This window comes from Dermacentor albipictus, chromosome 3 (genome assembly GCF_038994185.2).
Source record: "Dermacentor albipictus isolate Rhodes 1998 colony chromosome 3, USDA_Dalb.pri_finalv2, whole genome shotgun sequence".
In the NCBI taxonomy this organism is placed as follows: Eukaryota; Metazoa; Arthropoda; class Arachnida; order Ixodida; family Ixodidae; genus Dermacentor; species Dermacentor albipictus.
The window spans coordinates 16830607-16855753 of NC_091823.1; the positions used below are offsets into that span (position 1 = coordinate 16830607).

At 42.4% G+C, this 25147-nt stretch overlaps 1 protein-coding gene across 1 annotated transcript in view; it reads right to left on the reverse strand.

Moving 5' to 3' along the window:
- Positions 1 to 855: 855 nt before the first annotated feature.
- The window catches only part of hiw (MYC binding protein highwire), a 287002-nt gene continuing 262710 nt past the window's right edge, over positions 856 to 25147 (reverse strand). The window contains exons 70-78 of the mRNA XM_065451052.2: positions 22533 to 22661; positions 21976 to 22111; positions 21151 to 21251; positions 20536 to 20721; positions 19767 to 19874; positions 17662 to 17871; positions 13267 to 13374; positions 10113 to 10278; positions 856 to 1079 (exon numbers count right to left, since the gene is read on the reverse strand). Of these exons, the coding sequence (XP_065307124.2) occupies positions 964 to 1079; positions 10113 to 10278; positions 13267 to 13374; positions 17662 to 17871; positions 19767 to 19874; positions 20536 to 20721; positions 21151 to 21251; positions 21976 to 22111; positions 22533 to 22661 (1260 nt within the window). The 3' untranslated portion in view covers positions 856 to 963. The remainder of the gene's footprint in view (positions 1080 to 10112; positions 10279 to 13266; positions 13375 to 17661; positions 17872 to 19766; positions 19875 to 20535; positions 20722 to 21150; positions 21252 to 21975; positions 22112 to 22532; positions 22662 to 25147) is intronic.

Sequence of the window (25147 nt, forward strand, 5' to 3'; positions counted from 1 at the left end):
ATGGTGTGGATGAAACAGGCTAGATGCTAGATACTACATGTGGTCCGAGTCCAATTAGGGCTTTAAATGGTGAGTCTAGCCACTCTCTAAACTGATTAAAGCTTATCACTATTGAAAACATGGTACTCTTAGTGTTTGAGCACTGTTTTTCAGTGAATGAAACTTCTAATAAGCAGAAGAAGCACTTCTGGTCCTTTTAGGTTCTGTTTAAAAAATTTCACAGTGTGTCAGTGGAAATTCTCCTTTTCATGGTAAATGCTGACCAGAATAATGCCCTTAATCTAATGCCCCAACAAAGCCTCATTTGTTACCAACTATAAAGAGGTGTTCTGTTTATTGATGATGGTGCAATGGAAATATAAAATACAATGACAAAAGGGAGGGACCTGTGATGGTGCCCACAAAAATGAAAGTGTTTCCTGTAAGCCATACTCATAGTGTAATGGTGTATTCATACTTTCATCAGTCACCTGCTAGCACATGAAGGAAAAGCTGCCAATTTTTGCATGTGTATTCGCACTCATCCATACCATAAAAGTTAAGGCAACAACTTACGTCAATACTTCTGCTTCTGCATTACATATGGTGAGATGTCTCACTGTAGCTAACAGCATTTGCCAACATCAGAAAGTTTCGTCTTTCCATCTTTTAAATGTGCTTGGCAATGGTACAATTTAAATAAAAAAATGAAGGTAATGAACTAACTGAGAATGTGGCTCAGCTACAACATTTTTTCATAACATCCACTTCTCCTGGTCTAGCCAGTAAATGCACTCAAGAAGCAACTTATTCTGAAAAGTGATCAGCTGAGAACTTGGCCCCCCGAGTGTGCTCAGTCAAGAAGCAATGCACAAGTAGGCCGGCAATGCATAACCTTGCATATTATTTTCATATATAATACATGACCAGAAAAAAAAGGAACAAAGCCTCAATGAGATAAGTGTTCCTTAGATCACATGTTTCCTAGAAAGTGTGTGTATTTCGACACACTCCACATCCCAGGGCAAATTCTTCACCCGTAGGCGGGTGCTTGATGTGAAGAGGGCACTCTTCTCCTTCGAGTTGCTTGGCCTTGGGTCCTGCACAGAGTCCATCAAATTTCCGTCAAGTGCCTAGTCGTGCAAAAAGAAACTTTTAAGAACTATCAATCAGGCATGTCGAACATTTAGCCTGCAGAGTGTTTAGCAGCATAGGTTCCAAAAACGTTAGGCTTTGCCGATGTGTGCAGTAGCACTACTTGTACTATATTAATCATACATTAGGAAGGCTAATGAAACACAGGTAGACCTGTGTGTAGGAATACACAAAACAATAATTCATGCAACAGACTACTGTAGCACACAGACCAAAATAATGGACACTACAAAAAGAACTCGCGACTACACATGGCAGCCATTTATTGTCGTACCTTTTTCTTCTGCCCTGTCTGTAATCGTAGGTTGTGTGGTACAGTAATGATGTACCAATTAGCTCAGAGGAAACCATTTTCATAGTAATAGGTAGCTTTGCATTTTAAGGAATGGAACTAGAGAAAGATCAATATGCAAAGCCCAAATGCAATTTCCTGAACCCAATAATACTGTATTTATTCAATTATAAGGCGGACACAATTATAAGACAAGGGTACAGTCGGATTACGTACGTACACTAGTATCAGGCAATATATAGAGTAGCCGACGGATTATTCAGACTCGGCAGGGATTGCCCAAAATACTGAATAATCAGAAGCCACAGGAATAATTACAATAATCAGTGCTGGTTATATACGAATTTTGCCCTGAAGTCAAGCCTCAAAACAAAATTCGCATATAACCCGCATGTTGCCTTTACTGTTAAATTTGTTTGAATTCTTGATGTAGGTTACATGCGAGGTGAGTGGGAGGGAATTACTTTGAGACTAAGGATCCTAGTAAAAGAACCTTGCCTTAATTAGAACAAACACGGTACATTATGGTACATGGCACACTTTCTCAGGTATCCCAGGTGTATCACATAGCTTGAACCAAGCGTCAAGAAAAGTACATTTTGGGCAATCGAGGTCATGGCGTATTGTTCATAGCTGTCCTTAGTTACCCAGAGTATTTTTTGAAGTTCAATTAGTTAGGCCAAGTTCAATTATGGCAATTTTTTAAATAGAAATTTTATGGCATATGTTTGATGGAAAATTTGTAAAGCATGGTCAAAAACATCTAACAAAATTGTTTTCATGATGCTATCCTTTGCATGAGTCTTCTTTTTGGGTTCTGAAGAAAGCTGACGAAATATGGGAAAAAATGACATTGCTGTGCACCTGGTTTGCAGTGCTCTCAATCATGTTTCCAAAGAACGAAGGCTGCAAGTCCAATTGTAAATAGAAGCGATTGGCCTTAGCAACTAAACAATCACGTAAGTACCACAGTTGCAAAGATGAAAATCTGCCATGGTCCAACATAGCCAGTACTGACAGTGGATCGAAACACACTTGTTAGCTTCCTTTATGACGGGCATGCAAGTTTATTTCTTTGGAAATAAGGCTCAGAGCACTGCAAAAGAGATGCAAAATTGTACAGTGACACCTTTCTTTATTTATTCATATTTTGTGGCCCTTCTTCACAGCCCAGAAGAAACCACCACGTAAAACATAATGTCATCAACACATCTTCATCAGGTGTTTCTGAGCCCACTCAACAACTTCCTTGACCAAACATATGCCCTGAAGTGACTATATAAAAATTTGCACAAGTGCTTTTTCTAATTAGTTAACTAATCAAACTCCAAAAAATACCCTGAATAACCAAGGACGACTGTGAAGAACAATATGTTGCTGGTCTCAATCACCTATGATGATTCACTTTTTTTATTTAGAAAGCTTGGTTAATCTACATAAAACACCCAGTTTTGAGGCTCCAGTCAGTTCAACTTTGTGTGATTGTGCTATTCAATAACATAAATTTCATCCATTAGAAGCGATAGGCATTTTGAGAAATTGGTGCTATGAAAGAAGATTCAAACATTATTGAGTATGGGATAATTTGAGCCAAGGGTGTGTGCTTAAGTGAAGTAAAGGAACAATGAGTCACTCTTGTACAGAGAGTGCTGCAGGCAGCACATGACGCTCACCAAAATACAATATGGTCAGAAGTTCGAGTTCTTGATGGCACAGTTAACACACACATCCATGCTGCATTAACACTAGAATACAAATGACCACAGGCTTTCCTGCCAGTGCATCACAATAATAGGAGTGAGCTGTGGCAGCAGGTGCCATAGAAGGAAGGCCTTGCTCAATTCTCTTCCTGCAAAAGAATCGTTGTTTGTTAGCAGCAGTATATCTTGTAGCTTGCAGGACAGGATCTTCACCTATCAAGTCACTGCAACTTACTACCCTCTCCTTGACTGTTCCACAGCACTGTTTCAATCAATTTGACAAGGTATTTTTTACTTTTCCACTACTATATTCTCTCTACTAATGTCCACGGATAAGTTGCTACTAAAAATGAAACCCAAAAGTGCATGAGATGTAGCATAGTATGTGCATTTTTTAGAATACTACATTCGTATTGTTGCTACAAAACACTTAGCATAACCTCTTTCCGTGCCATTTCCTCCCCAGTGCAGGGCACCAAACAGAGCATGTCCAGCTGACCACCTCATCCCTCGTCCATGACATGGTCACAATCCTTACTGCACTGTGTTAATTGTATCACGATGAATAACCAACAAGCCCAAACCTATTCCCTTTTGACCACCTTGCCTTTTCTTCTGTGTTCCTCAGTCTCTCTCTATGGTAATCCAAACAATCTTATGTTAAGAAATTAGAAACACTCCTTCACAATGTCATTTAACCATTTGTCCAATAGGTACATCTTTGATAACTAGTAGGTATGACATTGAGTAGGGTGGTTTTCTGGGCCATTTGGTGCATGATGACAGTATGATGGTTCCAGCAGGTAGAGATGTGAGCACTTAAAAGAAATGCACAGGACAATGCTGGAATTACAACTGAAGTTTAACGCGAACAAATTCTGTAGATCGCTGCCACGCATGCATAAAAGAGGAAGCAAAACAACATAGATAACACCTCCCCCAGGCCCTCAACACATGCTTAGCATGGTACCTTTAGAGTTAGATTTATAAATTCATGTTCCTTATTGGTCAGATGGACCGTAGGTTCACCCACACATAATTGTATGCCCAACATGCTGATTTAGAAAGCACAATAGACTGGAAAGAGAGATATGCAAAGCTTACTACATAAGAAAGTTGGGTGCACAATTACATGTGAGTGATCGTCATTGGCTGGAATTCTGTAGGCAGAAGGAGATTCTTGATGATGGGAAGGAAATTCTGAAGGTGAAATGTTTGTGTGCTGTGATAGGGGTGGGTGAATAGTGATCTTCGAGACCGAATCGAATATTGAATACTTTTCAAATAATTAATAGCCATGATCACTATTATTATAAAACAATATTCATATCCCAGTATTCTTAAAATTGGCGATGTCCTGTCATTACGTAGTATGTTATGAAGCACTGCTTATTAAAAGCACAAATGAAGCATTAGGAGCAAACAAGTAGTCTCTTCGCATGTGCAGGACTCTTCAGACAGCGCAAATGATAGCTGTACAGCCTATAAAGTATGGCTACCTAAGTGACGTAGCCTGCTCCACTACACAAGTTTTCATGTTTTATGTCTATACTATGCCTGCGGTGGAGAAATTTACCGTATTATTGCTCAAATTTTATGTTTATTTGGGTGCAGTTGTAACTTCAGTTGTAAGTCCAGCATTGTCCTGTGCATTTCTTTTTATGAAGTGCTCGTGTCTCTGCTTGCTGAAACCATGACACTGTTAGTATGACATTATTTGATATCACAGCGCACAAGCATTTCATCTATAGAATTCTAACCAAAGCGTACCGGTATCCAACCTTGTCTAACAAAAAATTATGACAAACACATCAGGTTAAGGTAGGAGGCCACATTCAAAAGTAAATTTTTTTTCACAAGATTTATTTTCGATTTTTTTACATCTTATGCATGCCCAAACATTAAAAAACATGCTGCAAAATAAGTTATCTTCTTATTGTGGTTAGTTCGACAGTTACAGCAAATTTCCCAACCGATACCCTCATATTGTAAAACTTAAACCATGTTGCATTAATTCCGAAAATCAGTATTGTTTCTTTTATATATTCAAAACACTTTTTTCATTTTATGTTTTCTGTAACATTAATGGGTATTTTTGTATTTAGTTGTGCATTTGTTGTTCTTTTAAAAACTCTAAAAGTGGCTACAAAGCCCTATGTGCTGTTTTTGACATGTTTATTATTGTTTAAAACATTTGCTTACATTTTTTTTTTCAGAACAAGATTTTGCTACATCTGGTGTTACATAAATATTGATAACTTATTTCTGAATTCATATTTTAAAATGAAATTTTGTACATTCATTCCTCACATAGAGATGTGTGCAACGAACTAGGACAAAATAAATTGATAAAGGATTTTTAAATGTACTACTCATTTTGCAAATAAATGTGGTCTAAATTGAAATTTTTTTCTCTTTGCTTAGTTTTTCAAACATTACTTCCTAAATATTTATCACATTACATTTGTCCTAGTTCATTGCATAGATCCCACACTAGCTACTCAATTCAGCAATTTATTAGTTACTTATCATTGCTGGTGCAACTAGCCCTTCTGACACATTTTATGATAAAAATTACCTGCCAAAAGATTAAATAGACCAGCTTTGCACTTTAAATAGTTGGCTAAGGTAAAGCATGCTTATTCAGAAAGAAAATTCTGATCTTCAAAAAATTTTGTGCGTGTGTGGCCTCACACATTAAAAGTGTGACATATGTGCACTATGCAATAGGAATGAGGGGATCTGAGGGGGTTTAATATTTTGTTAGTTTTACCCACATGAAGGAGACCAACAATGAAACAAGAGAAAGCACAGAGGAAATTAATTAAGTTTCGATGAAATGAAGCAATAATAAGGAAGAGAGATATGAAAGCAGACGAAAAACACCTAGCTGCCGGTAGGAGCTGAACCTACTTTTCACTCATTGCATAGCAAGGTCCTCAAGTTTGGTAATGTTGATGCCATGAGGTAATGTACGAAGGTTTATTGGCCAGTCGCCTGCTCCTAAGCTCACATATACTATGTGAAGCATGTGATTAAAAGGATGTTCCACATCCACTACCAAGGCCGTGAGCTGCGCTGGCTAGGACAACCACTGCCACCCTTGTGCACATACACAAATACTGAAGAAAAGGGATGGGAGGATTGCCACTACGGTAGCTTAATTTGTAAAGCACAGAAGGGGCAATCCAGAAGGTGCGAATTCTGCTCCCAGCTGCAGCAAGTTGTCTTTTTGTCCAGTTTCGTTTCCATTTTCCTTAGTATTTCTACATTTCTATGCGGCATAACAAGTGATTTCCCCTATGCTTTCTCTGGCTTCATTGTTTGTTTTCTTCATATAGTTGTAACTTGCAATAAACATGACAATGATAAAACAAGTATGGATTGCTGCTTGTGAACTTAACCAGCATGAGGAACTGCAGATGTAAGAAAATAATAGTGGACAAGACAGTATGAAAGAAGGAAGAGAAAGGTCAGACCATGGTGTTAATTTTCGTGAAATTGGTTAGTGGCATTCTGCCATGAACAGTTAAACCTCGATCTAACGAAACCATGATCTGATTATGAGGCACGCTGTAGTGGGGGACTTCAGAAATTTCGACAACCTGGGGTTCTTCAATGTGCACCTAAATCTAAGTACACGCGTGTTTTTGCATTTCGCCTTCAGAGAAATGTGGTCGTTGATGCCGGGATTTTATCCCGCGACCTTGTGCTTAGCAGCCCAACACCATAGCCACTAAGCAACCACGGCGGGTGATTTAACGAAGTAGAAAAAATTGGCAATTTGCTTCATTATATACAAAGCTCATTATATGGAAATCCAAAACTCTTATGCAATTAAGTACAGTCGCCAATGAATTTTGCTTATATGGAAAAGGTTGCAAAATCTTTTAATTATTGGGCAATCGGAAAAAGCAAATTTGGATGAGAAAAATATTTATCTTGTTACATTTGAGTCGGTGATGAAAGATGCAGTTTCATGCTGTGTTGACAACATTTCACATTAGGGGTATGAAGCGAAGCCAGCTAGACTTTTGAGCCAACTCCACCCTCGTGATGCACAGTGTCGACCACCGTGGGACAACCCTATCATGAAAAGTGCCGGCAGTGGGGAGCGAACATTTCATCTGCCTTTCGCTTCAACACGTCATCAACACTCAAGATTATGCAACCTCCAGATGTTAAGGTGCAGGAAGACATCACACATAACGCCACACCATCTAAGCATGCCCACTCTTCGCACACGCCAAGGATTACCTCTGAAACAGGGCGTGTGGGCTGCGTGCATGCTGACAGCGATTCACAGTCATGGTTTAGCTAGAAAAGGAGATAAAGGAAATGCAGGCCGACCAGCTTGCCGGCTCCTTCGCATGCGCTTGGATGTGTTACTGCAACCTCGCTCCCCTCCCTCTTTCCCCTTGCTCGCGTGGGAAGACGCAAAAAGACAGCACTCATGAAGCCAACATGCTACTTAGTGCACCCTTGCAAGCTTTCACTTGACCTAAAGCATACAGTGCGCGGGACCAGATTGGATCTTATTGCACTTAGACTTTATACATAACATGATGCTGTTCCACTTTGGCCGCTCTTGGTCATGGGGAATGCAAGTTCAGATGTGAATTCGCGAGCAGCAGCATATAATTCAACCATTTGACCATCTGCGTCCGCATGGAAGTTTCCATTTATTGCCTCAGTATTCCTTTATGGCGGCAGTGAAATTTCGTTATATTGAAATTGTGTAAAAATGCACTTTGTTATACTATTGAGGTTTAAAATACATAGTGTTCTATAGACAATAAGTTATAAAAGGTTAAACACTCATTTATATAGAGAATTTCGTTATATCAAGGTTATATCAGATATATGTGTACATTCCATCATTTCCTTTTTTACAACTGCAACTCATACTACCCCATCTACTCTACACCAAAGTTGCCTCTGCAATGATTCTGGAATAATTTTTCGCATTTTCAAACACCAAGAATGGAACAGGAAGGGTATAATGGCACCTGCCTGGCAGATAGAATGGAAATGAAATAGGGGCCCAAGATTCCTGAATTGAGTTAGAATGGAATAGACACACTAGTCCTAAAGTGCTAAATGTTGATTTTAAGCGAGACTACAAAACTGCCAAATTTGCAAATTAGGCTAAACTAGACCTACTAGGTCAATTTATTGCATTTCTCAATTATTACTCAAGTCTGCTCTTTCAGGACATACCTATATATGACTGACTCTGCCACAACAGTTATAACTAAACAATATGGTACACTAGACATTTTATCATTTTGATGACCTGGAAAATTTTTTTTTTTACACTGGTGAAGAGCAGTGAGTTAATGTCTTAGTTTTAATGAACTGAACATATAGTTAAGAAGTCATGTTGCCAAGAATTCGATTTAGCAAGAGCATGCCTTGGCCTATAGGATAAAGAGATGCAGGCCAAAAATGGCCACGTTGGAAAGGTTGCACCCTGCATGAATCTACGGAGATTCCGCAAGTGCGCCATGTTTTTTTCGCCCACTGTAGAGTACCCAGTAGGGGCCATAAAAGGCAGTCGGAGAGGTGTGCTGGAAAGTAGAGCCCGATAATATGCCAGTAAATGTGAAACAAGAAAAGACAGCATATTTCAGCAATTCCGTCGGCTCTGAACTCATTTACTGCGACAGCACCTTTCTCCTTGATGGCCACCATCTTGATTTTGCTTGCCTGCTCTTTCCTCAAGTATGTGAGCTCATCCACTATATGGGTAACATGGTGTAAGACTATTTTGTACTTTGCTTTATCGAACTATTAATAATTAGAGAGATTACAAGCAACAACGCCCTGAAGAGTTAAAAGGCCACAAAGTGTCTTTGTCGTTGTGTGAAAAAATTGTACACAATAGTATTTCTTACGTCGTCAAGACTCCAAAAATTTTTTGTGGCTAGGCACACAGGTGCAAGTAGTAAACAATTATAGATAAAGCGGTTCATTTATTAAAATTGGAGAAATGGAAAGAACAGGCTCAGTCACTCCAGAAGTGGGAATGGTCCAACTTTCACTATTCTGAGGAGTGAAAAGGAGTGCAATTACGGGGACCTCCAATTCTGAAATGGTGTGGAAATGGAATGAAGGCCTCCACTCCACAACTCTGCTCTACGCTAGACTGTGTTAGCATGGCAAGCCTGCGTGTGGTCGATGCACAGTTTATGAGTCCAACATTAGCAACTCTTGACAGCATTGCTAATGCTGCTAGACTGAGAGAGAGTTTTTAAATGAGAAATGAAAAGTGACATCTTTTGCACTCGGCTACCAACATGACGCATAGACAGGGCCCCTCTACCTGTCCCCTCACTATAGATACTGTATATGATCCCACAGGGAGAGGAGTTGCAGCTGTGTGGAGGCCTGCCATCTAGCGTGCAAGTTGAACTAAGGCGGTGAGGGAAAGCCACATGTCACTTTTTTAGGAACCAAGCTTGTTGTGACACCAATGATTGTGGTCAAGATGCATGGTTGACCCGTTTTATTTGTGACACGAATAGAAATATCCCATTTCATGTGCCAATACATCAACTAATACAAGATCCTTTGCTGCGCACAGCATGGTGACACCATCTGCCGAAACATATTCTAATCGGCAATCTTGAATGAGTACAAAATACATACACACACAAATTTTTTTTTACCATTGAATCTTTGCACTGAAAGAACAAAACAAGACAATTAACGGTTAAATTGCAGATGCAGTTGCCTGGGCATTGGTCTAAATGTAGGCACCAAACTGCAATGACACGGTGGGGCTGCCATTGCTAACTTTGTTAACCATGTCCTAGTGCAGCTTCTCGCCGCCACATGGTTTCTGCTTGAACCCCATTACCGCAAATGGTGAATAGAATGCAAATGCCTAACTCTGCTTCCCATGGCAACATATACATTACGTAACTCTACCTCCATCCTCGCAGCTCCCTCCCTCTTCAAATAGGAAAAAAGTGGTGCATTACCAGCAGGGCAGCGTGGCAGCTCCTGCTTGGGCAGGTTGGCCACCCGCTGAAAGTCGTCGTGGCAGGCGTTGCAAAAGTGGGTGGTGCCAAAGCAGAAGAACACTGCCACTGAGCAGCAGTAACGACATTTGTATTCCAGGAAGTCTGTCCCGTGCTTGGGGCACATCTGCAGGCACCAAATGGCGACACCGGTGCTATTACTGTTAGCAGGTGTATCTTCAAAGACCCTGACCATCAATATTCAGCACCACTGTGTAAGCAAGCAGCAAACGTGCAGTATACTGGCCAACTACATCAAAGAATAGGCATGCATATTCCAGGTGATGTTGACACCACCTGATCACCACGACACCATTGAAAAAAATAAAGCTAAAAACTTCGGCCAACTGACTGACACCCGAAAAACTAGAAAAAGTGGACTAATGCGTGATATGAAAGAAATAAACCAGAACAAGATGTACAGTCATTTTTCTCTTAAATATTGTTACAAGATGGTAGGAAGAGAAAACGGCCTTCATGACTCTAGATGGACTGAGTTCAATGTCATGCCGTTAGGGCTGTGCAATGCCCCCGCAAGCTTTGAGCGCTTTAAGGATATAATTTCGTGTAGCCTAAAGTGAGAGATTTGCATGTGCTACTTTGATGACGTTGCGATTTTCAGTTGCACACTTAGTGAACACAGTCAGCACTTCGATGTTGTCCTCACCTGCATCAAGAACGCTGGACAAATTCCTAACTGAAAGAAGTGTAATTTCGATGAGCGGCAAGCATCAGTATTAGGTCATCTTGTGGATAAAGATGGCCTCCGACCTGATTCACAGAATACTGAAGTCGGCAAAGCCTTTCAAGTACCATGGTCTGTGAAGGAGCTGTGCGCTTTCTTGGGACTGTGTTCTTACTTTAACCACATTCATCATTGGTTTACTGCCATTGCTTACCCATTGACACGTCTTCTAGAAACGAGGTACTCCTTTATTGTACTGCCAGGTGCAATGCCTCTTTTCGCTAGTTTAAGTTTCTTTTGATGTCACAACCTACTCTCTGACACTTTGACCATTCTGCACCAACAGAAATTCATACAGATGCTAGTGGTGTGGGCATTGGAGTTGTACTGGCCGAACGCTGTGGTGGCAGAGAACATGTTATTTCTTACACCAGCCGCTCACTCAGCAAGCCAGCAAGTAATTACACTATGACCGAACAGGAATGTCTTGTCGTAACCTTTGCAGTTCAGAGGTTTCATTCATACTTGTACGGCCAACACTTCACAGTTGTCATGGACCACCACTCACTCTGTGTCATAAACCACCACTCACGCTGTTGGCTTGTGAACTTGCGTGATCCATCTGGTCGATTTGTGTGCCAGGCCCTTATACTTTAGGAGTATGGATCCACTGTATCCTACAAGACCGGGCAGCACCATGCTGACGTTTACTGCCTTTCAAAGATGCCACTTGGTTCCAGAGACTGTGACATTGACAACTTAAACCACTACCTCACTTCCCTGGCACCTGTTTTTCCCAACAATGATGCATTCAATGCCGAGTAGCTGAAGGACCCGAGTTTACAGCCGTGCTTTACCACAATCTGAAATTCTACACTAGCACGCCATTTTTGTATTCGCGATGGCTTACTATATAAAGAGAACTACACTACAATTGGTGCACCCCTACTATTGGTGGTCCCGGAAAGCCCATGCTCTTCAGTTCTATGTGTCATGTACGATGACTCCACCTCAGGCAACTTAGGATCAGTGCAGATTTTGTACTGGGCTAAAGAATGCTTTTATTGGCTGAAAATGCATCAGGCTACCAAACAGTATGTTGCCAGCTGCACAACGTGTCAGCATCATAAACATCCGAACAAAGCTCCCGCCGGTCAACTTCAGCCTGTGCTGCCTCCAAGCTCCCCGTTGAGCAACATGGTGTTAAGTTTTTGGCCCATTCCTGCAGTCCTCCGCAGATAACCACTACATAGTAGCCCTGTGTGTTGACTACCATAGCCATTACTGTGAGACAACAGCCATCCCTACTGCCACTGCTGCTGCAGTCTCTTTTTTTCTTGCTTCTCTCCATCATCCTTCGGCATGGTCCACCTCAAGTGATAATCAGTGATCGTGGGCGCCAGTTCACCGCAGATGTTGTGGAAGAGCTGCTATGCTTGTGCGCTTCTACCTTCCAACATTCGACACCATACCATCCCCAAACAAATGGATTTGCAGAGCTTGACAACCGAATGCTTACCAACATGCTTGCAATGTATGTCACATCAGATTATAGGAATTGGGATGAGATTCTCCCATTTATGACATACTCTTTCAACACTGTGAGGCATGAGACGACTTGCTGCAGCCCATTCTTTCTTCTGTATGCGCACCCGCTTCATTGTACTGGACACACCATCCTTCCTTCGTCGACTACTGACGATCATTCCATTTCCGAGACACTCTGTCATGCCAAATTGGGCTCATAGGCTTGCTCGTCTACGCGTGATAGCTTTGCAGGGGTCACCAAAGGCAAGACAGACAGCCGCTACCTGTCGACACCAGTTACCAGTTACCAGCGACAATCACCTGTTGCTGGTAACTTGGTCTGGTTGAGGACCCCAGTACAGAAGCATGGTCTGTACACAAAGCTTTTGGCACATTATGGTGACCCTTTTGCGATACTGGACTGCCTCAGCGAGGTGAACTATACCATAGCATGCCTCACCACCAATGTTCTGCCTGACCTCAAGTAATGTATGTCTCCAGGCTCAAACCATACATTCAGCATGAGGCCACCTGACTTGCCCAGCAGGCTTCATCGGTGTGAAGAGCAATGTAATGGCACATCTGTACACACAAATAAAAGGCAAAGGATTGGTGGAAGAGAAGGAAGACAAAGACTGTGCCATTGTCTGGTGGCCTCACTTCACCCAGTGATTTAGTGCCGAACCTTCTAAATAAAACACCTCTCACCTTGTGACAATATGTCAGAATGAAATGTGAACGAAGTGTGCCTTTTAGTATTTGTACTCAGCTATCAAGTTATGTTTTTTCCATATGCATCCTTGCTGCTACAATACCAAAACAATGAGACAGAAACAAATTTTTTCTCGACGTGTAAATTGCCACAAAATCTAGCAAAGGTGGCAATTGCTGAATTGGCTGTACCTGTGCCCTTGAGATGTCAGAACAGCCGCCGCAGACAAGTTCAGCTGGGTTGTATTCATCCACTGGGCCTGCCTCGATGTCACACCGTACTTCACCACCATAATAAGCCTGAAAAAGCAATGCATCCCAACATTTTGTGCATTTCATCACTAAAGGTGCTGACATATGCCTGTGCATGCACAAACACAAGCAAGCCCGCAGGCAAGCACGAATGCCTTGGACCCTGTCCGTGTCCGGGGGTGCAAAAATTCAGTAAAGTTACCGTGGCTGCACAAGTACAGCTAAACTTTGATATAACGATGTTGATAAAATTGGCAATTTGCTTTGTAATGTTGAAATTATGCTATACTAAAATGCGACATTTTATGCAACTAAAGTATAGTTGCTGATTGATTTTTCTTACATGGAATGAGCCGCAAGATTTTCTTAATTAGCGAGCGATCGAGAAAGAGCAAACTTGAATGAGAGAAATGAATTATGTTTAATTTAGGAGTCCAATGGGACCCTGATCATGAAAAGGAAATTTACAGAAGAATAAAAATGCGTTGGAGCGCATATGGCACACATTGCCAGATCCTGACTGAAAGTTGACCACTGTCATGGAAAAGAAAGAAAGAATCAATGCATTCTACCGGTGCTAACATATGGGGCAGAAACTTGGAGACTGACAAAGAAGCTCAAGAACAAGTTGAAGGGACACTAAAGGCAAATAATGAGTTGACGTGGACTGTTAAAATATCATTCCAGAAACCTCTCAACGCTTGTTTAGTGCCAAGAAAGGACTTAGTTTATGAGAGAATAGCATCTGAAAGGACCAAATACCTTTTTCGAAATTCAAATCTCCCGCTCCCCAACCGAGGGAGTGGTGACATTGCATGCATCATCACCGCCCTTTGAAGCCTTCGGTGAGTAAAACGGCGCCCGACAGACGGCGGCACCGAGCCAAGACAGAGCGGTGGATTCGCCGCTGCAGCTGCTTTTTCGTAAAGTGGCGTAGACCGTTCGGGCATTCCGCGACATAACCTGTAAGTTGAATTCTCTGCTACTTGCAGTTTCTGCGAGTTTGGTGAGCCAGCAAAACCAGCGCAGCAACATGCGATAATGAAACTACTGAAATGTGAAAGCGTGGGCGGCGCAGGGTCAAGCGAAAACGAAACCTTTCGTCCACCCGCATAGTTGTCAAGGGTAATTTCAATGAGTTCTCTTTTCTAAAAATGATATAGAACTGGATAAGTAGCACTTTATTTCGTCTCGTAATACACTACAACAACATTTTTTTGCAATGAGTGGTTGAGTGCTAGTGACAGAAGTTAACTGAGGAGTGCTTTTGTCATCGGGCAAGTGCCCCGGGGGGGAGCCTCTAATTATGTCCTGCATTTACCTCAGTTTTTTGGTTATAAAGGCCCTGTTCGAGATAATATTGACGCCTTAGAGATTCTCAAGCACTAATCTATCACTTTAGCTTGACTTAATATTCGCCTTTAGTGTCCCTTTAAGGACTGCGCAAAGAGCGATGGAACGAAGAATCTTAGGCGTAATGTTAACAGACAGGAAGAGAGCAGTGTGGATCAAAGAGCAAATGGAGATAGACGGTATTCTAATCGACAGTAAAAAAAAAAGCTGGAGCTGGGCAGGTAGTGTAATGCATAGGAGAGATAAATCGGTGGGCCATTAGAGTTACAGAATGGATACCAAGAGAAGGAAAGCGCAGTTGAGGATGGCAGAGAACTAGGTAGGGTGATAAAATGAGGAAATTCGTGCGTGGGTGCAAGTTGGAATTCGTTGGCACAGGATAGGGGTGATTGGAGATCGCAGGGAGAGGCCTTAATCCCGTAGTGGAGATAAAATATTATGATGATGATGATGATGATGATGAAAGACACGGTTTCACGTTGTGTTGACAATATCTTCAGATCAGTGGTTCGCCAACCACGCTTCTAGTTTCACTCCACGCCCGCAGCTGATAGTATGGCCTGCACAGGGACGCCGCTTTCATGAAAAGCACCAGCAGCGAGGAGTAAGTGCTTTGTCTGCCTCTTGCTTCAACATGTCTCTGAAACTCAAGATTGTGCAACCTCTAGCACTAGGTTGCATAATGGGAAGATAGCACACATGATGCCGAACCAAGTCGGCACACCCACTCTTCCGCATGTGACAGATAACCTCTAAAACAGGGTATGTAGGCTATGTATGCGCTCAGCTGCGCTGACAGCCATGAGCAGCCAGGCCATGCTAAAATAAGAAACGTGCACTAACATGCCCCACCTTTCCTTGCTCACGCAGGAAGACAGCACTCATCAAGCCATCATCCTTCTCGACTCACCTTCGCATGCTTTCACTTACATCCAAAGCATACAGCACGCAAGGCATGATAGGATTTTATCACGTTTGGACTTTATACGAAACATGATGCTGTTCTGCTTTGGCAGTCCCTTTTGGTCTGGCAGTGCCAGATTTGATTTGAGCTGCATTCATTTGCAAGCCATACCTTGTAATTAAATTATGTGACTATTTGCATCTGTGAAAGTTTCCCTTTATTGTCTCAGTATTCCTTCGAGGTGGCAGTGAAATTTCGTTATATTGAAATGATGTATAAGCACACTTTGTTATATTGAGGTTCTAAATACATGGTGTTCAATGTACGTACAAGAAATTATAAAAAGGTAAATACAGTCGAACCAGACTATATCGAATTCGTTTAGATCGAATTATCCTGTATATCGAACAATTTCTGAACGCGGTATATGTAGTTACAATGAGTATATATAGCAAAAATTATGTTTACATAGAACAAAAATAGCAGTGATTCCCAATATATTGAACATCAAGCAGTGCAAAAGTGTCCCCAGAAGTTGGCTTTCCCTCATGGCTGCGGGGAAATCCAGCGGCACAGCTCTATGCACCCGCTGTGCCTACTATTATGGCGTTGGGTTGTGCGAGCTGTCGACACCTTCCTGCAGAAAAGGATCCTGGCCTGCCCGCAGTGCTTGCTCAGACAACCAATCAGAGGCTCTTGTGCCCTCGTCGTGCAAGATGGTGGAAGTTCGAGTGGTCTCACTGCTTTTCTGGTTCACAGTGTTTGCACCTTGTGGGTCTTCTCCTGCAGTGCTGCCGTGATTGCACAGCAGGAAGCAACAATATTTGCCTTTGGCTGTGAAGCTTGAAATCGTGAATCAAGTTGAACGCGGTGAGAAGTCGGATATCGCTGCAGCGTGCAAGATTCCGAGAAGCACTCTCAGCAAGATCTTGAAGGAATAATAAGGGAAGATTAGGGTTTCAAGCAGACAAACTCACGACCCGGTGCGCGTGGTGCCTGACACTACACACTGCGACGGCGAGGCGGCCGTGTGCAAGTTGTTTATCCGAAATTGCTTCAGGTGTGCCGGCTTCCGCGTGCTTGGTGGTGACTGAAAATTTTGATGAGTGCGACGAAGCCATTGGCAGGGTCACTGAAGTTTGGAACGAGATGTCAAAATTTTCGGAAGCCGTTGACAGATCAACAGCTGACTAGTTTGTGAGTGCGAATGGTGGTGTGGCAACCACGGGAGACCCCGAAAACGAAGACTACATTGCTGACATCGTACTGAGCACAAGTGATAGTGGGCACAATGAGGAATGCAACGACGATCCTTTCCCGACATCATCCGTGGTGATTGGTGCACTCGCACTAGTCCGGCGCTTCTGCACGAATGTGGGAGATTGTGGCCTCAGTTGCTCTGACTATTTAGACAATGTGGAGAACTACACGCAAACAGGCAGCAAAACTGCCAAGCAGAATACAGGACTATTTCATGCGAAACTAAGCAAGTTTCATCAATAAAGTGTGTTTATAAATGGTATGTGCCTTTATAACGCCCAATTCTTCAGCAGGTTTATATCGAATTATGCCCTATATCGAACTGATAAGCGTTTTCTTGCAAGTTCGATATAACCGTGTTTGACTGTAGTTTATTATATTAAGAATTTCATTATATTAAGGTTTGTTATATCGAGGTTTAACTGTAGTCATTTTTGTGTTGTCATATAGATGACAGGAGTCATCTTTACGATAACACAATGAGGAACATAACCTGTAACATTAAATATACCTTGTATACATAAACTCAAGCCTATTGATATTTTTAAAGATGGTCTACAACAATCGTATAAACACAAGAAGGGTATGATGCATCCATTCATTGAAATATGCATTCATAGGTACCACATATACTTGAAATATTATCAAACTGCCCTTTGTACTATTGAACTTAAAATGCATCAAGTACTTCAATACTCATATTGTCATATCTTCGACAATACACTTGGATAGTGGCTTTCTGGGTATGTGCCAATAATGCGGCATCGATATTAAGTCTGAAGATTTCAGCTATCACCAACTTATAGGAGTCCACTTACCTTCTTGCACTTGAAGCAAACATAGTAGGCGTAGCGCTCCATAGCAAATCCAGCTGGGTTGTCGTAAAAGCGAGCGCCAGGTATCGTGATGGCCTCAGCTCTGTGCAGCCCTTCATACTCCAGCCTCATAAGGGCTTTGCGCTTGACATCCTCAAAGAGTGCACGAATAGGCTCCAGAAGATCCTTCAACACTGCATGCTCCATGGGGGCCTGGAGAAAAATAAAAAGAAGGTAAGAAGTGTAGAAGTAACAATCCTTCTCCCTTTTACCTCTTTGAGAATTTGGTGTCACTTGGTGTCAGTGTCACATCAGATAAACAGTGTCACTGAAACCAAGGAATATTACTGCTTTTTTAAAGGAGAAATTAGATGAAACATTTTGAGAAGATTGGAGATGAGGTAAGACAGCACTAAATTAGTGAAAAGCTCTGTTCCCACAACTGTGGCCACCAATGGTATACTGGAATAGACCATTAGGTCCAGTGCAGACATACACATTAATACCCAGGATAGCAGAGAAGAGGATAACGGATCCTAGTTCTTAATCCTAAATCTTAATTAGTGCAGCACCACATGCAACATGTGAAGATTGTGTGTTCTGTGCTCACTAGTTGCACACTTTTTTGCTTTGTATTCTCTGCTTAGCATTCTCCCTTGACTAATAAGGAAATTCCTCCGTGTTCCTTTTTTTTTTTTTTCGTGCATGAGCTTGCGTGCATATGCGCTTCCGTAAGTGCTGGCTTCTTGGGTGGAGAAGTCACCTGACAAGCTTCTTGCCTTCCTTAGATCGTTTGGTGACATATCCTAGTGTTATCGTATTTACCCGTGTAAGCAGGTCACCTTTCGAGCACAAGAATATGTAAAATAAAGTTTTGCTAAGTGTTACGCACATGCCAGCATACGAGGGCCTCCGAGAGTGCACTGGTGTGCCATTGCAATCTCGGAGGTCACACCCATATGCAGGTCAACTTTTACAAGTCGCTACTCGATGACACTAATTAATACTCTGCAATAATATCATCATCATTGTACCTTACTGGACCACGATCATGAAGTGGCATAGCATGCTTCTATCGGCTGTGCTGAGGCATGTTGTTTAGCAGGCTTAGCTGCCTCATGCTTTCGGGCGCATTAAGGGGGCATCTCTGCAAGAAGTGTGTGCATGGATTTTGAACAGGTGGCACGCAGTTTCGTTTGAGACTCGTCAAGAGTTTCAAGTTGACAGGAGTTTCAAACAGTAACGGACGGTGCGAAGAACGACCAGCTTTGGGAGAGTGCCGATGAGGCGAGCTCATCAAAGGACAAGGGCAGCCGAAGTGACAAGGATGACTGAATAAATGTGATCATATTTGGCTGCTAGCGGCTGCGATACTCTGCATAGCAGTACGAGTACAGTTTGAGACTTTAGTGAGTAGCCATAAGTCGGCCTCGTGCAAGATCTGCAGCCAGTAAAAAATCAGAAAAAAAAATGCAAGCTTTACGCAAGCAGATCCGGTATTCACACAATGGAGCCCATCCTTAAGCTGCTGAGAGCTTTCAGTCAAGTCATTATATCGATGTGAGTGGGCTGGGTACTTTACTTCAGTGACAGTGACTCGAGGACAGAACCAAATTTATCTGAAACACAAGGTTCCTGAGAAAATTAGACGCGTACATTTGCATTTGTGTCTGCTCTAAGAGAAAAAGCTATAATATGGCAATCACTGTGATACTCCCTGCATTATCACCAGATCGACAAGATCACTGTAGCAAGGCATGAGTGCAAAAATGAGTAACAGTACAAGACAGAGCAGCAAGGAGAGCTGACAAGGGCTTTGGATAGGGCAGATGATGCCCCATCCAAAGTCCATGTCAACTCTTCTTGTTGGTTGTACTCTATTGGTATTCACAATTGAATGAAACACATCTGGCTACTGTTGCCTTGTTAGGTGACAGTGCCACTGCCGTAATAAGATTTCTCAGATTTAAGAGGTAGCAGTGAGTCTTGAGGCAAGCTCAGACGTTTTTCTTCTTTTAGATGCTGGCAAAACTAACTCCCACAGCATGGTGCAACATGCAGCTACTTCAGTGCATTTCAACGAGTGAAGTGGCAGCAGTGAAGCTCACCTTGCAAATGGGACAGAGGGAGAAGCCAAAAGTGATCCTTGGTCCTGACCAGCCTCGTGATAGCACAGTCTTGCAGCAGTGGTAGTGGAAAACATGGCCACAGGAGAGCTGCAAAAGGCAAGCACACAACAACTACACAATGGAAGCTTGGAGGGTGAAACTAAGAAAAAAGGAACAAATACTAGCAGCATGTTATTGATGACAGGGATACCTAGACTACAATACAGAATCGATCGATCGATCGATCGATCAATCAATCAATCAATCAATCAATCAATCAACCTTTTATTTTACAGCAGGATAGACTCTGCAATGATGTGTAGCCATGTGAAGCACAGATTATGATAAAGCAAAATAAGATAAAACACTCATAGTGTCGTACAGAACAGAAGGGGGGGGAGGGGGGCATGAGAAGCAAACATACTATATGCATTTGTCACACATGCTAATGAAGGCACTATCCACGAATCTAGTTCCACTATGCATCCTTGACCACGCAGAAACATCACTTTCAGCCCAATTTAACTGTTGTTGCCAGACTGTAGCCTAAGCCTCATACCAGAATCAGTGGTTTGGCTAGATGAACTACAACACTAAGTAGTAGCTCACGTCCTTGACACTGCACAAATGATGACCGATATAGCCACTACTTGGCTAAAGGCATAATGTGCCATTTTTACTTTGCTAAAAGCATAAGGTGCCATTTTTGTAGGAGACCACAGCAGCTTGGGCACACTGTGCAGTCATAGCCGCAGACAAATTGACGCACCTGAACCGCTGGAGCGCAGGAGAGGGCCTCAGAGAAGCAGATCATGCACATGTCATCGGCATCTTGGCGCAGCCCTTTGCTAGCACCACAGCCATGGAGACATGGCAGGCAGGCGGTCTCGCCTCGTATACCATTGCACAGGTGACCACAAGGATGAGTCTTCGAACAGGCATTAGTGGCATGCTCCTACAAGAGAGAATCGAACTCATGTCTGTGCTGGGACTAATAATTTATTATTTACAGGTGCTTTTTACTAACAAAGTAAATCAATATTGGATAATTTACAATCCAAGTTAACCTGAGAAGCAAGAAGTTTTGAAGTTTTCGAAATGTGAACAAGTGCATGCACAACTTGCATACTCTTATTTCAGCACACAGTCGATATGAATGCCTGAAAAAAAAGTTAGCAGCTCATGATAAAGGGCTCAGGATTTCTTATTTAGATAGATTTATCGGGATTTAGCACAGCTCCAAGGCCGCCTGAATGGCCCAAGTCCTTCAACTACCCACAAGAAATTAAAAAATTCTGGAGCCCTTGCTATTTGTACTGCAACAATGCTCTTAGAATCCATGTGCAACAGGAATAACTAAATCAGTACGGCTAGGATGCCTCACCCGACAGTCTGCACAAGTGGCTCCTGCTGAGAGAAGTCCAGTTGCACCAGGGGCCCCGCAAAAGCGACAAATTCCAGCTGTAGGCACCGATGTTGACTTTTCTACAAAAAAGAAAGTATGCGATACAACCCCTCTCTTTCTACCCACCAGATGGCACCTTAACTCAGCATTTTGTAAGGTCCCTAGACAAAAAAAAGTTTTCAAGATAGTGTCATTCATTGTTCTTGCCGCCACCCTCCTCAATCCCATGCTTACTTTATCTTTTGTTCTTCTTTTGCGCCTGTAATTAGCGCATTGCTTGCACGTGATGTTCAAGATAGCTAGTGGTCATATATTCAATATTTAAGGTTCAAAACTAGTGTGCATGCACAGGTTAACTTGTCAAAAGGCATAGTCGTAGCCAGACATGAGATGCTGCTTTAGAGTGCAACATGGCAGCTGGGTAAAAAGGCACACACTACTGTACTATTACAGGCCCTATACTCTATATCAGAAGCTCCATGCATCTCTGTGGAAGCACCAGGCACCTCAACGAATCAGGAAGGTGAGCACATCAAAACGTATTCGTTCGCGCTTTGTTGTTTGCTACCGATGCCATCACCAACACCTGTAACGTCTGCGTGGTCCAGAGCGGCCGTTGTTGTGCAACAGTGCACAAATACAATGTAAGATCAGGCATTTTAACTATATTTTCCTTGTGCAAGCATCTGCATTCCCATCCCTCGCAGCCTTGGCTCTGCTAAATGCAGCTTATGAAACAGAGCACAGTTCACTCAGGACAAATGTCTTATATAGCGAAATCCAGCCCGTGCCAAAATTCCATACCTCTCGAATTCTCCCGAAACTCCACCATGGCCTTGAGTGTCTTGGAGTCAGCTAATGCCATCACCCAGAAGAGCTTGGTCCGACCACAGCCTTCGTGCAGGTCTACCTTGATGGCTTCTTCTTCCTCCTTGAACACCTGGACATCAGCAATGACAATGACAGAACGATGCAGCTGTAGCTTCCTCATAATGTCATATGCTGCACAAGGTGTACTGCTAGCTACAGCACAAAATGTTTGTTGCAAGTGCTCAAGGAGGTGCTCTAATTCCCAATAGAAACATTCAGAAATATGATTTGCACAAAACATAATAGTCATAGGAGCTACAGTTTGCAAAAATTATATTTCTGCAGTCTATGGTTCAATGTTTAAAGAGCCTGACACTGTCCACTACTTGTATCCAACAACTGACCTTCTTAAACCTCATTATTATATCTGTACAAATCACATATTAACAAATTGCAATTGGGAGACTACAGGTGCAGTCACAAAACTGCTCTTAAATACAAAGCACAGCTGACAGCCAGAAGGAAAACCCATTCTTCTGTACAATGCTGACCTGGCGTTGGTGTGTTTTTGTCCTACGGTGAAGGTGCAAGAAGCGATCGCAATCTGCGCAAACGTTTCCGCACACGTTGCACAGGATGATAGCCGGGGTTTCTCCGTCATCATGGTTGTCACATGTTGGCTGGAGAAATGAAACAGCAAGGGCAAACAATAAAAATGCATGCAACATACATACTTTAATACGCCCAGGCACAAGTACCTTAAACAATAAGGCTGTCTCACCAAAATGAATGCTTATCAAAGACATACATACATATCTGTTCCACAATGCACTTACATCTGAGAGTGACGTTACAATGAGGGTTAATGGCCTTTGAACGGTACAATCTGTTCTGCCAAGTCTGTTCATGCTTACCGATAGCCGCAGGTGCTCATTATAATGAAGTCACAATGGACACAAATATCCCTCTGTTATATCCAATACAGTAAACTTCCATTATTTTGACTCCAGCTAATTAAATTTCTCGGTTAATCTGATCACAGCTTAAGGTCTTGGCCGGCACTTATACTTTTCTATGGGCCCCAATTTGTGTCATTTCGATCATGAGATTGACCCTTACCGGATAATTTGAACCTGACTGGTCGGCACAAATGTGCCTGACCCCGGTGGTCCCAATGGTGGCCCCTAATGGGTGTAGTGTCTGTCTTGACAGAGTTAGGGGAGAGTGAATGTGTCCAACACATGTCATCGCCCACTGAATAAGCCAATTTAGATCACCACTAGGAAGCTATTCAAGTGAAAACAGTAGCTCAGTATTTACGCACTTCTAATGTGCACCTTTTCTGCGTAGTGCAATCAGATACGAAACCAAAACCGTTCGTAACAGCCTACCGTCAGTGCCAGCCTAGCCAGAGTCATTACTGCCATCACAAGATGACGACAGAACAAGTTATCACATAGCATAACAATGACGCACCGCTTTCAGTCTGATTATGAAAGCTCATTAAAAAAATAAGCTATTTTACATGCTAAGCTAGTGGCCGCAAGATGCGTCACATGCTTTTGGTGTAGTGGGGGAAAAAAGGCGTAGTTTGCGTCCAGTTATTTCTTCTACATTTGCACTTATATTCGTTTTCGCGGGTTTCTCATTGTACTCCTGTAGATCACGAGCATGTATTCGCAACTGTGAAAGGTCGTTGGTATGCCTGCAGGGTTTGCCTAGACGAGTTCATGGCCGCCTGTGCACGTGCGATTCCGTAACTACGAGGCCAGAACCGTATAAAAATCGTTCTATATTGAGTTACCTATCGCGATCAGGAAAATACATCTATCGCGGATACATCAACAAGTTTTTAAGCACGTAAGATTTACTAAATGGGCTGCAGAAATCTCCGAAACGCACTGTCGGTATGTCCCTACTGAGATGCACCCCTTTTTGTGATCGAAGCGAGCATATTGTGCACATTATTAATATTTTAAACGCGAGTAGAGGTATGAGCTTTGTGTCGTAGAGAAACCGGTGGTGGCGGAGTCTTCCAATGCGTTCGGGAGTGATAGTTTCCGCATATATATACGTATGTGTATATAGTATACACGTATATATATATATATATATATATATATATATATATATATATATATATATATATATAATCATTTTTGTGGGTTTCCGTTTATACCCCTGTAGATCATGAGCATGTATCCGCACTGCTAAATTGCATGCATTGCAAGTTCGGCGGCAAACGGGACATCAATAGGTTTCCTGCGCGAAGTGCACAAACAATGTCTAACTGATCACAGGCAGAAGCTTATGCTGTAGCTTAAAGGAGGCATCATATAAGCGATTTCGAACCATAGAGCAAGGCTGCTTCCAAGGTCGCATATTTTACGCGCGGCTCAGAACTATTGTTTGGCGGCCCGTCTCGCCACTGAGGATTTGCCTTTGAGCAAAAGTCTCTGTCAATGCACCCTCCTCACATCCGATGTCACAGCCTTGCATGGCGCGTCAGTACCAGTTCCGTCTCTTTCAGAAAGACTTCTACGATGCATAAGACAGGCAGCCGAGACCGTGAACTGTTTAGTGTACCTCCCTCCAGACGCGACTAGTGAATTCGCGGTAAGCGCTGAAAGTCTTTTCATTTTCTTATTTTCTTTTTTTCTGAAATACTTTTAAGTGCTGTTCAATTCCGCCGAAAATATATTGTGTATCTAGCTACGTTCATGGCCGCTTGCGTACGGAGACTCCAAAACTACAATGTTAGAACCACTGATAAATACTATGCCGTGCCACCTGTCGCAATCATCAAAATCCGTATACCATGGATAATCCAAGCATGTTTTCAGACATTTGAGATAGATATACTAAATGGACTTAAACTGACTCTACCGACATGTCTCGCGTTGACTTTCTAGTAAGAGCACCCCCCCCCCCCCCTTCCCCCAAAAGAAATTGCAATGCTATAGGAAGAGAAAAAGTGATGAGAAGGTTTGCAGTAGCATGCAAACAATAAGAAAAAAAATAACATCACGACAACAGTTGCAAAGTTCACATACAGAATTTCATAAAGTAAAAAAAAAAAGGTTGTAGTTTGCATCCAGTTATTTCTTCTACATTTGCACTTACATTCATTTTCGCGGGTTTCCGTTTGTACTCTTGTAGATCACGA